The sequence below is a fragment of the Ammospiza caudacuta genome, chromosome 6, assembly GCF_027887145.1.
Source record: "Ammospiza caudacuta isolate bAmmCau1 chromosome 6, bAmmCau1.pri, whole genome shotgun sequence".
NCBI lineage: Eukaryota > Metazoa > Chordata > Aves > Passeriformes > Passerellidae > Ammospiza > Ammospiza caudacuta.
Genome location: NC_080598.1, coordinates 7,434,268 through 7,447,161, shown reverse-complemented (window position 1 = coordinate 7,447,161; position 12,894 = coordinate 7,434,268). Strand labels below are relative to the sequence as shown.

The following is a 12,894-nucleotide window of genomic DNA, read 5'->3' as shown; positions in this document are numbered from 1 at the left end:
AGAAGTGATTCAAAAGAAAATACCAGAGCAAATCTTCTGCCTAAGTTAAAGCAGGGAAAAATGACCTGTTCACATCAAAGCAGCTCCAGTGTGCGTGTACATTCAGCTTTCAGTTGACTGTGAAAAATGAAGTTGATCTTTGGACACTTAATGCTGTATGAAGGCAGCCTTTCACTTGCAATGACTGTCATCTGCTCTGTCACATCCTTACTTTTCCCTTGCAGCTGAGAAGCAGTAACTTCTCCTACAAAAGCCAGGTTTATCCTTCCTGACACCAAGTGTCCGTGCCCCTGCCCTTAACCCCCCAAGCTTGCGCTGCTGCTGCACTTCCATCCTCCTGTGGGACAGGATTGTGCAGAGACTTCTCCTTAAGGCTAGGAAAATATCCATTTTCATAAAGAATTTTCCAAGAAAAAATAATAAATGAATCAATTTGGTCTTTCATACGGCATGTTACCAGACCACAGAGGTATAAGGTGAGGGTCTGAATTCAGGCAAGTTATCTGTCTCAGAAAATCCTTTCCTTTTCAATGACTTCTTGTTCTCAGCTAAGCAGATGTTTCAGTGCTTTTCTGAACCGAGGTCTAACAAACTTACCCTTTGATCTTACTGCTAATGATGTCTGGTTTATTTGACTCTAAAATGTGCACTGCACTGGAGTGTGGTTTGACACAGCAAATGAAATGTTTCCTGACACTTGGCACTGGTGGCCTCACCCCTGTGGATTTCTGCAGTGTATCATTCTCTCTGAAGGTCTGTCCTCCCGAGGATGTGTGGGATTCATCTCCAATGGCACTGCAAGGGGGTTGGCTCCTGCTCTGAGTAGAAAGCTCCTTCTTTTTTTTGGAAGTAATTTCCATGATTTTATACCTAATTCCTGTTTGGATTCCTGCATAGAACTTGATAATAGAGACTTTGAAATACAGACTTCTAAAATACATTCCTCATTTCCCTGGGAATATAGTGATGCCAAACAAAGAGTTAACCAATTCAGTGTGTTAAACCATTCACTGCTTTCATGGAACAGCACTGTCTGAACTCTGTTTGGCTGGATTGTAGCTCTGGTGTTTTCTGACTTTATGAGAATCAAGTCTTCAGTCTTTTGAAGAACCGAAGATTGCTACATAAGAAATGTTGAATCTGCAGTTCTGGCTGATTAGTGTGCTGTAAGTTACATAAAAAATCATGCAAAACAGGAAGACAGGCAAAATAAGAAAAGTAATATTTCCTTAAGTAAGTTTCAGATTAAGTAAGATGAAAACATTCTCCAGCATTTCTGCCCTATCAGCAGGGCAGTGACTAAACCTACTGTCTCCTACATAAAACATTCTTTAATATATCCAAAGAACAAGAAATGAGGACTGAAAATGTACTGTCAATTTCCCTGGATTAAGGTCAAAGCTTGAGAAAGAGAGAGAATAGAGTATTTTCCTTCACAAATTCAACAGACAATTTCAGTTTTAATCAGATTAGGGAAATAAAGTCAGAAACTGATAAAATTCAAAAAGAAGAATTATAATACTTACATTGGTGACATATTCAATATCCTTCCAAATATTACATTCCCTGGGAAAATCTGCCAAATCTAAAAAATTATCCACTACCACTTGGCCAATCAAGTCGTGCCTGGAGAATCTGTCAAAGTCATACACAGAGAAATGGAGTTTCCTTGTGCTGAGATCATTGTAGGGCACAGTAAATAAAAAAACTTCATCAAACACTGGATTTAGGGTCTTTCTGTGCACTTTAGTCTGGTGCTTTGTTTTCCTGTCGGGGAGCAGATAGATCTTCACGTAGGGATCTGAAGTTCCAGAGAAGTCCTTGGCGGGCAGGTTGACGGCCTTGTGGATCTTCACTATCAGCTGCTCCAGATCACAGTCATACTTGAGGATGAAGTTGAGTTTTCCACAGGCCTTGCTGTTGCTCCTGCGGCTGTCATCTGTGTCCAGGGATCTCTGCTTGTACAGCTCGGGCTTGATGCGGCCGATGCCCGTCAGCTGCTCCTGCTTCTGCACCTGCTGGATGTTGAAGTCAGGGTTGGACAGGTTGAGCTGCCTCCGGAGAGAGTTGTGCCTTAAAGCCAAAGGGAAAGAATTGAAACAGGCTGTGCACACACACGCTGAAGATCCCGCTCACCTTTGGTGTTTCCATAACGTGGGGCTGGGTTTTTGACAAAGGGATGAACCAGCTCAGCGTCTGCGGGAGCTGACTCTCAGCACCACACTGCTAATGCCACATCAGTGTCTGTTCCCATGTCTCAAGCTGGGCTGAAATGGTTTGCTGATCACCCCAACAATTGTTTTCCTTTTTCCCTCACACCTGATGTAATAAACTCTGTGGTACTTTAGGCTGAAAAGCGCCTTTACTTTCATTAGCAGAGGATAAGAAAGTTGCTTTTAGCTTTAATAATTCACACTTACTGTGACTGAAATTTCTCCTTCATGGATGGTAACAAAAATCAAATTTGCAATCCCCGTTGAGGTGGGGAGATGTGAAAGTGAAAGTAGAATTAGGTAAAAGCTTAATCTTCTATGAGTTCCATTTTATTGTCCTATTCATATGCAGCAATCACTCAGTGTATTGGAGCACCAGGAGCTCAGGTTGAACACAGAAAGAGCATGTGGAAAATGCCAGCACAGGATTAATCCAAAGCTATCTATATTGAATGTAATCAGCAAGAGTTCCTCTGCTATAATTGTTCATTCATTCTTGGTAAATATCTGTTTACCCATGCTTACAGCAGGAACAGCCTCATATGTGCTATCCTAATTTTTTTTTCTCTTGTTGCATAATAAATACATAATCTTATGACTCTACATTAGTCATTTCCAGGATAAAATATTATCATGTCACCGAAGAAAAAAAACAACTCAACCCTTAAGCTCCTCATGGCAGTGAGAGGCACAGAATATCCTGTGGAGGAATAAAAAGAAGAGGCTAGCAAAGAGCCACTGGGCTAGCGCTGCACCTTCTCCAGCCGAAGTGCATCTGCTTTGACTCAGATATTTACTGGCTCTTCACATGCTGATCCTTATTCTTGCTGTATGAAACATAATCCTTTTTCCACCTGCCCCTGCACACACTCTGAGCCTCCCCCTTTCCTCTTCCCTCATGTACTGGTTTTCCAGTTCCCCTGGAGACTTCACTGGCTTGTGTTAAGTCACTCTTCTCCCCAAAGTCATGACTGTGGCTAAAACCTATGAGTTTTTTAATCCTATTTCTAACTCTTGCAAGAGTTTCATTAGCTTGCCCTACTTTTCTTTGGAAAAATCTTTGAGGAGATATTACGAATGTTCAGCACCAGTGCTAAGTGCAAATGAATATGCTTTACAAGCTAAATGTACACTGTACTGGTGCTTTTAAAGGATGCAGGGCTCTGTGTTATCCAGCTCCTGAGGGAAAAGCCCCAATGAGACAGTAGTTGTGATGTCTTAGCATTTTAGCTTTTATATATTTCATATATTTGTAATCCTGCAATTCTTTAGTGTGTAACTCTAAACTCTATATCAAGTGTTAGCTACTGCTCTCCCAGTTGGGTCAGGCAGAATAATTCCTCTCCAGGCCTGGGAATCAAGGACATCTCACTGTTTCAGACCCCAAGAGATGTAAAAAAAAGTGAGTTAGGGGCAGCAAACTGGGGGTAAATGGCTTCATTACCTGAAGCTGTAATTGGAAGATTAACCCCCAAAATGCAAATGGACCAAAATTACAGAAGTATGAAAACCTGTGACCTGTCATCCATTTTGGGTATAGGCCCTGAGGAGGGCTTTATCTGCCCAAAATGTACCTGAAGGCTTGCCAATAAATATAACTGCATTTTAGTCCCTTAATTTTGTCTGGCCTCTGTTTTTAGGTAGTCTCAAAAAGGCACCAGTTGTGAGAAGAGTGGAACAGGATTGTGATACAGTCGCTTTGACCTGCAAGGTTTGTTGGGAAGGATGAAAGTTTGACAAGAAAGTCTCACACATATGTGTGCTTAGCAGAAAGATTCTTAACTGTAGAGTCTGATGAAGGAATAGAGTTGGAAGCAAGTTTTGATAAAGAAGAAAAGAATTGCTGAGCCAGTCTTATTGGATAACCAAGGAGGCAAAGGGTGTGTTAGTTAGAAGGGGTTTTTATGTCTTAGGGCAAAGGATAAACCCACCCCAAACAAGAAGATGTTTGTACCAAGCAGAAAGATAGCACAGGCAAACAAGCCTGCTGATGTGGCAAGTAGAAAAAAGGTCTCAGAATTTTCCACTGCAAGAAAACTGAAAAACAACTTCTAGCTTAAACTGTAATATACTGACTTTTAGTGATTGGAGAACAGTAACATGAATATGGTAATTACAGTAGTTATGATGGACTGTAGATAATAGTTAAGGTATAGATTGGTTCTGCTGTATTAAGATGCTCAGCAAAGAAAAGTATATAATGCATTGTAACCAAAAGAAAAGTATATAGTGCATTGTAACCAAAAGAAAAGTATATAATGCAATGTAACCAAAACCAAAGGGTCTCCAGGGCCTGCCTGCAGCTGGAGTTGACAGCTGTGGGCACAGCTCTGTCACCTACGACCCTGGACTGCTGTAACCTCTTGGATGGAATAAATTGCATTTTGGAGTGCTGCCTGGAGTCCCACATCCCTCATTTTGGCTCTTACAGAGTTTTGTGCCCCTCCATGAACAACTTCTGTATACATATATTTTTATATATATACACATATGTCACAGACATCTTTTATGAAAAATCCTTTCTTTAGGATTTTTCCTCTTGAGAATCTGAGAGGCCTCAGGAACAAAATGTAAACATTGATTATCTGCTGCTGTGGAATGCAACAAGTAAATCTTTGATTGGTTCATATTAGATGTTTCTAATTAACAGACAATCACAGCCCAACTAGCTCAGACAGAGTCTGAGACAGAGCCTTTGTTATTGTTCTTTCTTATTCTATTCTTAGCTAGCTTTCTGAAGAAATCTTTTCTTCTATTCTTTTAGTATCGTTTTAATTATTTATTAATATTTAATAAATAATAAATCAAGCCTTCTGAAACATGGAGTCAGATCCTCGTCTCTTCCCTCATCCTAAGATCCCTGTGAACAGCATCACATACATATAAAAAAAAAATTAATATATATTTTTAAAGGAACATGGCAAGAAAATTAAACCCTTTCTCCGATCAGCGTGTGCTGTGCTTTTTGGGCCGTATTCACGAAAAACAGAGATAAAAGGGAGCTACTGACCGTGCAGACGAGGTGGGCTCGGTGGTCTGGCGCTGCATGCGCACGTTGGGCACGCAGTTCTCCTTGTCCCCCGCCTGGGTGTCCAGCGGCAGGTCCGGGGAGGTGTGGCTGATCTTCATGGAGGCCTCGGGGAAGGCGGCGGGCTGCCCCAGGTACTCCTCGCTGTAGTCGCGCTCATTGGCCTCCGCACCCGCGTAGTGCAGCGGCTCCTGCTTGCTGTCCTTGTTCCCGAAGGGCAATCCCCGCTCCCGCCACGGGATCCAGCACAGCTTCCAGGACACAAACAGGGACACGCCGAACAGAGCCAGGCCGCAGGCGGTGACAACCAGGGACAGCAGGCTTATGGAGATGTCTGCGAACAAGAGAAGCGCATCCCTGTCACTCCGCGTCTCCAGAGCGCCAACACGGAGCCCAACGCCTCTGGGCTGCAAATTTGCTTTCTAATTTCTAATTCTTTCCCCCGAAACAGCTTGGAATTCAGTATAAGACTGTCACTATAGGACACGAAAAAACACGACGCGGCCACGCAGCTTTCTCAAGGTGAAGAGAATTTTTAATTTTTGACTCTCTCGGAGTTTAGTTGTTAATTGCAGCCCTGAGATGTGTGAAAGGTCTCTGTTTCGGCCTGCACGTCCAAAGAACAAGTCAGAGTGCTTCAGTTTTCATTCTTAAGTTGATTATTAATTCTTATCTATTAAATTTTCTTTCTGCCCAGTCAAGATCTGCTCAGGCACTCTGACTGCCCCCAGGGCAGTGTTGTCTTTTTATACTACAAACTACATATAACGTATTTACACTTAATTCCCAACACCTATCACCCATGTTAGACAGTGCACTTCTACTCTAAACCAATCCCCAAGGGCCAATATCACTGCAGAAAATGGAGAACAAGAACAAGAAGAAAAAAGGCTAGATACGCCCAGATTCCTCTATCTTGTCTCTAAAACCCCCATTCCAAAAATCCTAACATCTACATTTTCACCATGTGATAATTTTATTATTATACTATTTAAACTTCTGTGACCTTCAGATCCTCATACAAAGCTGGTAATTTGCTCCACGGGTCATAATCAAATCTCCAGGTGTTCTGGGTTGCATGCCAGGGTCTCCGAGCCCCTTGGTGAGATCCTTGACAACTCTGGACACCCGGAGGGATGAACTGAGTTCTGACATGACTCCAACATTTACAAATTTCTAAAAGTGACAGTGGATTGGAGGGTGACAGTGCCACCTCTCCAATGACACTGGACAAACCAACAGTCTATCAAATTTCTTTTCTCCCACAAAAGAATGAAAATCAATAAGATATTTACTGAAGGCGTGTGAGAAAGTTCATTACAGGAATGTAAACATCAGAAGGCTTAGAAAAACTTAAAAAATCAGGGCAACATAAGACTTGAACCTAGCTTAAAATTACCCTCCACAAACTGGGTGAGATGAAAGGTCATTCTAAATCTCAAAAGGGTTGTTTGCTTGCTCACTCAACTTCCTGTTGATGAAAAAGCTGTGCCTGCAGTACATTTTATCTTTTTGGTTTTTTTTTTTTTTTCATATAGGGCATGTCCTCCACCTGTTTTACCAGTTCTTACTAGCTTCTTTTCTAGAGCCTGTATTAGGCTTAAACACCATGAAAATACGCACACAAGCACCTCTGTGACATGAATTTTTAAAGTATTTCACTTCTGTATCTTGGTTTATTATTTTAATTCCATTCCATATAATTTTAGACTCATTCCTATATTTGCAAATTATTTTTCACTATCAATGCATGCCTTGCTCTTCGTAATTTAATTACGATACCAATATCTCTTCAAAACTGAGGTTTTACTGGATTTTTTAACTCCAAAGGTTCTTTCTTTTCTTTTTCCAAATTTCTGGTATAAAAAGGTATGTGCAGATGAGTTTTCTGTTGTTTTTCCCCACATTTCCAGCATTATCCTACTCCATCAACAGAAATTAGTTACTGGGAGTGGGTTTTGCTATGTTTTGCTTTAAGTTGCAGGTTGGGAAAATGACTCAGTGGAACAGCTGTTTTTGTGGTTACAATGTTTTTGAAATGAATCTCTCTGTGGATTACACAATACATCATGCCTTGAACACAATTAGTGAGGATTCTATTTTACTGCCTTAAATTATAAACACAAGCTGATCAAAGCAATTTTTCACACTGTGTGTAGGTTCAGAGTGTCAGGCTGCATCTCTCTAAGCAAACAGCCAGCCTGAATTCTCAAAGGATGGCAGAAGGTTGAAATGTACTGCTTCTACTAAGACAATTATTTAAAAATGACAATTCAGATGAAACAGCCCCAGTCCATTCCAAAATAAAAATAACATTTTTTTTAAAAAAGGAGAAAAGTCAATACCTTCTGCCCCTGGTGTGAGTCTCATTCTCACCAGCCAGACAGATTAAATTTCCACAGTGGGGGGAGTGACACTGCAATCCATTTCACACAGGAGCTGTCCAGTTTATTTTGCATGCTGCAAACCAATTTCAAACTATTTTAGCCAGCATGGCCTTTCTGTCCTTCTCCCAGTCATATCAAGACAAAGCTCATTAAGAGTGGGGACAGCACAGCAGCTGCTTGGAATTAGAGCAAAGGATTTTTTTAGAGCTAAAATTAATTAAAGAAATTCCTCCCATGCATAAAAGGGAATTTGGGAGAGAGTGGAATGGTAGTTCTTGATAATTTTTGAGTATTTATTGGTAAACAAATCTGGCAGTGGAGGCAGGGCACAACCCCTTTTTGATTAAAAAGCTGAGGATCAAGGATGAAGAAGTGAAAGACGGCCTTTAGAATAAAGTAATTTGTCTTGGATTCCCTGGAGAAGAAGTAAGACATACATGAGAGGTCTGCAAAAAGGCCATTTCTGTCAAAGAACTGATTCAATTAAATGACCCAGCATTGAAAGAAATGAGACATTTGGAGTTATCAGAAGCAGCCAGAAGATTACAAGGTGAGAACAGAAGACTGCCCAATGATAAGGGTGTGTGAATATGAAGGTGAGGAACAATTTGAAAAGCAGACCAGCAGTCCCCTACCCTACCTTGAAGGTGACTTTAGCAGAGGAAGTTTTCTAGAGAACAGACACTGAGAGAAGGAACACATGGGGGCAACATGAACTGTTTTTCATTTGGAGAGTCTGGGGGGCTTTAATAACATCTATAACACCATCATCTCACAGCTTGCTTGCAGAGAAGCTGGGCAGTAAGCAGTGCAGTTCACAGCAGGAGAGGGGAGTGTTTATCCTTCATCCCGGCTTCACTTCTTCCTGACTCCTTTGTGCCAGGAAGAAGTTTTTGTATGAAATTTTTGTTTCTGGGGTGGAAAAGAGACCATCACAGATCCATCTTGCTTCTGTGGAAGACAGCAGACTAAAGGGTTGTGCTCCTAGCTTTTCCCTTTCATCAGACAGCAATTTTCACATCCTGTGTGCCTGGCAGGCAATTTTCAACAACAGTGCAGATGCATGGTGAACATCTGAGGTGAGCACAGTCCCACGTGAGGAGATTTTTGGCTGCATCCCTGAGCTGCTTTGCTATTCGCCACTTGTGCTGCTCCATACTGTATTTTCTGTGTAATTTTTACTCCATCTCTCCAGATGTCTCAGTTTTTCTAAGCCTGTTTAGCTGTATTCTCCTGTGGTAGCAGTACTCATCTGATGCCAGTGATTTCCTCTGCTTTGTACTGAGAACAGGGTAAGGCTTTACTACTTTGTCCTCACAGAAATGAGATCTGCAGCACAGAAAGTGCTCCTCAGAAACCCCTCTGTGAATGCCATGATGCCAGCCAAGCGTCTTGATATGAATCCCAAGTCAAAATTTCATAGTTCTACCTTTGTCACCATGGCTGCAATAAGAGCTGAGCTCCCGAATTCCAGCATGTCAGAATACTTGGATTATAGCTTATTGATTATGGCATGTTGCTGCTGGACAATGTGTTCCCCTCTAGCAAAGGAGGCCTCTGAATAGACAGAAAACAAGAGGACAGACCTTTAGGGTGGCCCCAGATGAAACATTCTTGAGATTTGGTAGCTGTCTCTAATCCTTTGTCTCTTGAGGCTGTGGCTTCAGTGTCAGAGGACTCAGGAGGCATTGCCACCATTTCCATGCAGCTCCAACCACCAGGAATTCAGCTATGGTTTCCAGGAAGGACAGAGGCTCTCTGAATATCTTACTCATGGCATTTTCTTACAGATACTCTGATGCAATAATCAATTTTTGACCAATCAATCAATAATCAATCCCTCTTATTCTACTGAATTCCAACTCATTTATCTACTATGCTTATCAGCATAATTTTTTCTGTTTTTTTAATCTGTTTGTTTTGTTGTTGTTGTTTGTTCGGTTTTGGTTTGGTTATCTTTTTCTTGTAGCAATCACAAGGTTAAAAATGATGTGGAAGAAACACGCAAAATTGAGTTTTCTACCTGTGGATCACACCATCAATGGTTACCACAGATTGGAGAGATGAACTTTCTTTCTGTGACAGATTTTATTACAGTCAGTGAGATAAAAAAATCCTCAGCCCTTTTATCAAAAAGACTCAGTTTGGTCATTGCTGAATGCTGAATCTTTTTACATTTTTTTACTTACATTTTAAAGTAGATCTGTTACACAGAAAAGAAAAATTCCACTTTTTATGTCAAGGAATGATAGGAATATAAATTGTCTTGTCTTCAGATTCTCCTATTAAAGAGAATCACAGTACCTTTGGAGAAGGGACCCTGCAGATCATTTAGTTCAACACTCTGCCCAAGCAAGGTTACCTCACACTGAATATGCCCTGATGAAATTTCTCCAAAGATTCAGACCTCCCCAGCCACTGTGGGCAGCCTGTTCCAATGTCCGAGAGCCACCAAGTAGGTTCATAGCTTAATCTCACTTTGGCAGGGATGAAATACTAAGTGGGTAACATTTTTTAGATCACAATAACCAGAATTTAAGTAATGTTGCAAGACATAGCTGCACTTTGCAGCTTATCTAGTAAAAAAGGAAATTAAATGATGCTTCTATTTGTATTTCAAAGGTTTTTAGTATAGACCCACTGAACATAAAGTTTTATACTGACTTTGAATAAAATCATAGATTGCTCTAGAAGAATTTGAGTTGTCTTGAACTTTTACATAGATGGTGCATGAGTGTTTTGTAGATAAGATTAATGTGTAATGTTTCCATTCAAATACTGACAGTACCACATTGCAAACCTGTGACTTGTTTTTCTGGAATAAATGGTTGTGCTTTACACACAAAACTAAAACTCTGATGCTGAAAAATCTCACAAAAAAATCAGACAAGCAAAACACACAGAAATGTGTTTGTCTTCTCCTATGTGAAACAAGGATTGAAGTACTTTTTTTTCCTTCTTGTATTTATTAAGTTACCATTTGGATTGCTAAGTTTTATACAAAATAAAATATCTAAATTAGCCAACAATGGGAAAGGTCAATAGCTAATGCAGATCAATTTATGTGTCTAGACATGCAATTGGAGTTGTGGAGTCAAAAAGCACAAATTATGCTGTTTGGATTTGTCTGCCTCCAAAAGATTCAAATGAGAGCCAACATATGATAAATAAAAAACAACTGAACGGGCAATTTCTCATCATCCAGGCACAGAGATGACATTTAATCAAAGGAACTGCTGATCAATAATGTAATTATTTAGACAATCAAGTTGTAGGTTGCCTGGATGTGACTGGTGTTCTACCAAATGAACTCCTTTCCCAACAAACTGGCTGCAATTTGGTTTAACTTGAGGCTGAATGAGTTTTACTAGAAATCCCAGTTGGGAGAGTTCTTTACACATTCTCATCAAAGTTCAACAGGCTTTCTTTTCTCTGCTGATTTACTATCATTTTTATTAAAATGACTATTCTAACATTCCAGAAGCATTGTAATACACAGTTGATCTGTTGGGTGAAGTTTGGCTGGCAAGTGGTGAAACAAACCTTAGCAATTCAAAGTCTTGCAATACAGATATTTTTAGTCCAAGACAAGCAATCTTTCCCTATTTATACCCAACAAATTGCAAAAGGCATTCAAATAAAATAATGAAGCTAATTTTTTTTCTGAATAATCATATTACTAGAATATAGGATATATTGAGACAGATCAATCTTTGCAAATATGATTCCATCCAAATTCAGTGGAAATTTCAAGCTGTCATTTTCTGAGGGGAAAAGAAATACTCTTCTCATTATCTTTTTGTTGTTTGGGGGTAGGTTTTAAGCAATATGTTCAGAAGTCCAGTTTCTTGAAAAACAATGAAAACATCAGTGCCTACTTCTGAAATCCTAGCTGTGCTTTTGACAATCTAAATTGTTTTTCTTTTATGCAAATACATCCATGGAGGGCTAGTAGCCATCATTCAGCTCAGTAGTTGCACAGCAGGAACAACTGGAGGGGTTTTTTAAACCTAAAAACCTAAAACCCTAAGCTTTTGAACCTAAAACCCCAAGTTTTCCATTGGAGAATGGTTAGGATCAAGTACCTGAAGCAGTTTTAGCCTGGTATTGCACTGCAGTTTCCTCTGTGCTTCACAAGTTTTCCTTAATTAACATAACTGGCCTTTGTTCAGGATGGAAGGTGTCCCTTGGCAAAGACTCCTGGGACAGAGGAATAACTCCCAGCCAATGTATTCCTCTCTGAAATGCTGTTAATTATCCTTAATACCACGTTTAGAAACTTTCAGTGCAATTCTTTAAGGGAAGGCAGCTGAAAACCAAGGGAAGGAATCTCAGATTAAATTCATTTTATAACCCGTACATGCTCCACCTGCGTCTGACCCTGACATTTATGAGTGTGGACCAACACAGCTGGCCTCAATGAGATCAGTGTCAGGGCTTCACATGGCAGTGACATTCTCCATGCTCTGAAAATGTATTTGTAGCTGGGTCTCACTGGTATTTGAGGCTGTTATTAGCTTTTAGTGATTTTTTTTTAATTCCCTGGTTGTGTGTTCTACATCTTCTAGGTAGGCTTTAGGGTATGTAAAGCTCTTGTGTTGGTTAAGACACTGTTCTAATCCTCTGAGTGGCTTGCATGTCTTTTTATTCCTGAAAAGTGTTACAAATTCCAGTTTATCAGTGTGTGCCTTCTCTTCATCTGCTTTGCTATGGTTACAAATTTGTTTAATGTTTTTTGCAGGTACTGTTTAACATTGACTAAGTCTCATAAATATAATCCTAGGACTTCACCAAAGTACTTGTCAATCAGTTTAAATCTACATAAATTTCACAGCACAATTTCAATATGAAATCAGAGTTACTAAATGGCCATACAAAATATTCACAATAAAAAGGGAAAAAAGAGTGAAAGATTTGTTTGTGCAGAGTATTTTTCTAGCAGGAATCACTGTGATACAACTCCAAACTGACATAAGATTGACATAATAGTTTATTGATAAGGTCAGAAGACTAAAGCTTTAAGCAAAAAACAAAACCAAAACCAAAAACCAAAACAAACAAACCAACAAAACCTAAAGCAAATTGTTCAATGGACATTAAGTAACGAGAAAAAAGTACTCAAAACACAGTAAATTACACCTTTTTTTGTTTTGCAAAATAAAAGTTTTGCTTATTAAGATGAAAAGTTACGTAAGCACAATGTCTTGTTTGTAATTCAGGTAAGGTCATTTCACACTCAGATAGTTGATTAATTACAATTGAAATT

The 12,894-nt window shown here is 39.8% G+C and overlaps 1 protein-coding gene across 2 annotated transcripts in view; it reads right to left on the bottom strand.

Moving 5' to 3' along the window:
* SYT9 (synaptotagmin 9) overlaps positions 1-12,894 on the bottom strand; it is a 66,535-nt gene that overhangs the window by 29,455 nt on the left and 24,186 nt on the right. For both annotated transcript variants that reach the window (XM_058806983.1, XM_058806984.1), the window contains exons 2-3: positions 5,224-5,575; positions 1,527-2,073 (exon numbers count right to left, since the gene is read on the bottom strand). In XM_058806983.1, coding sequence (XP_058662966.1) covers positions 1,527-2,073; positions 5,224-5,575 — 899 coding nt within the window. The remainder of the gene's footprint in view (positions 1-1,526; positions 2,074-5,223; positions 5,576-12,894) is intronic.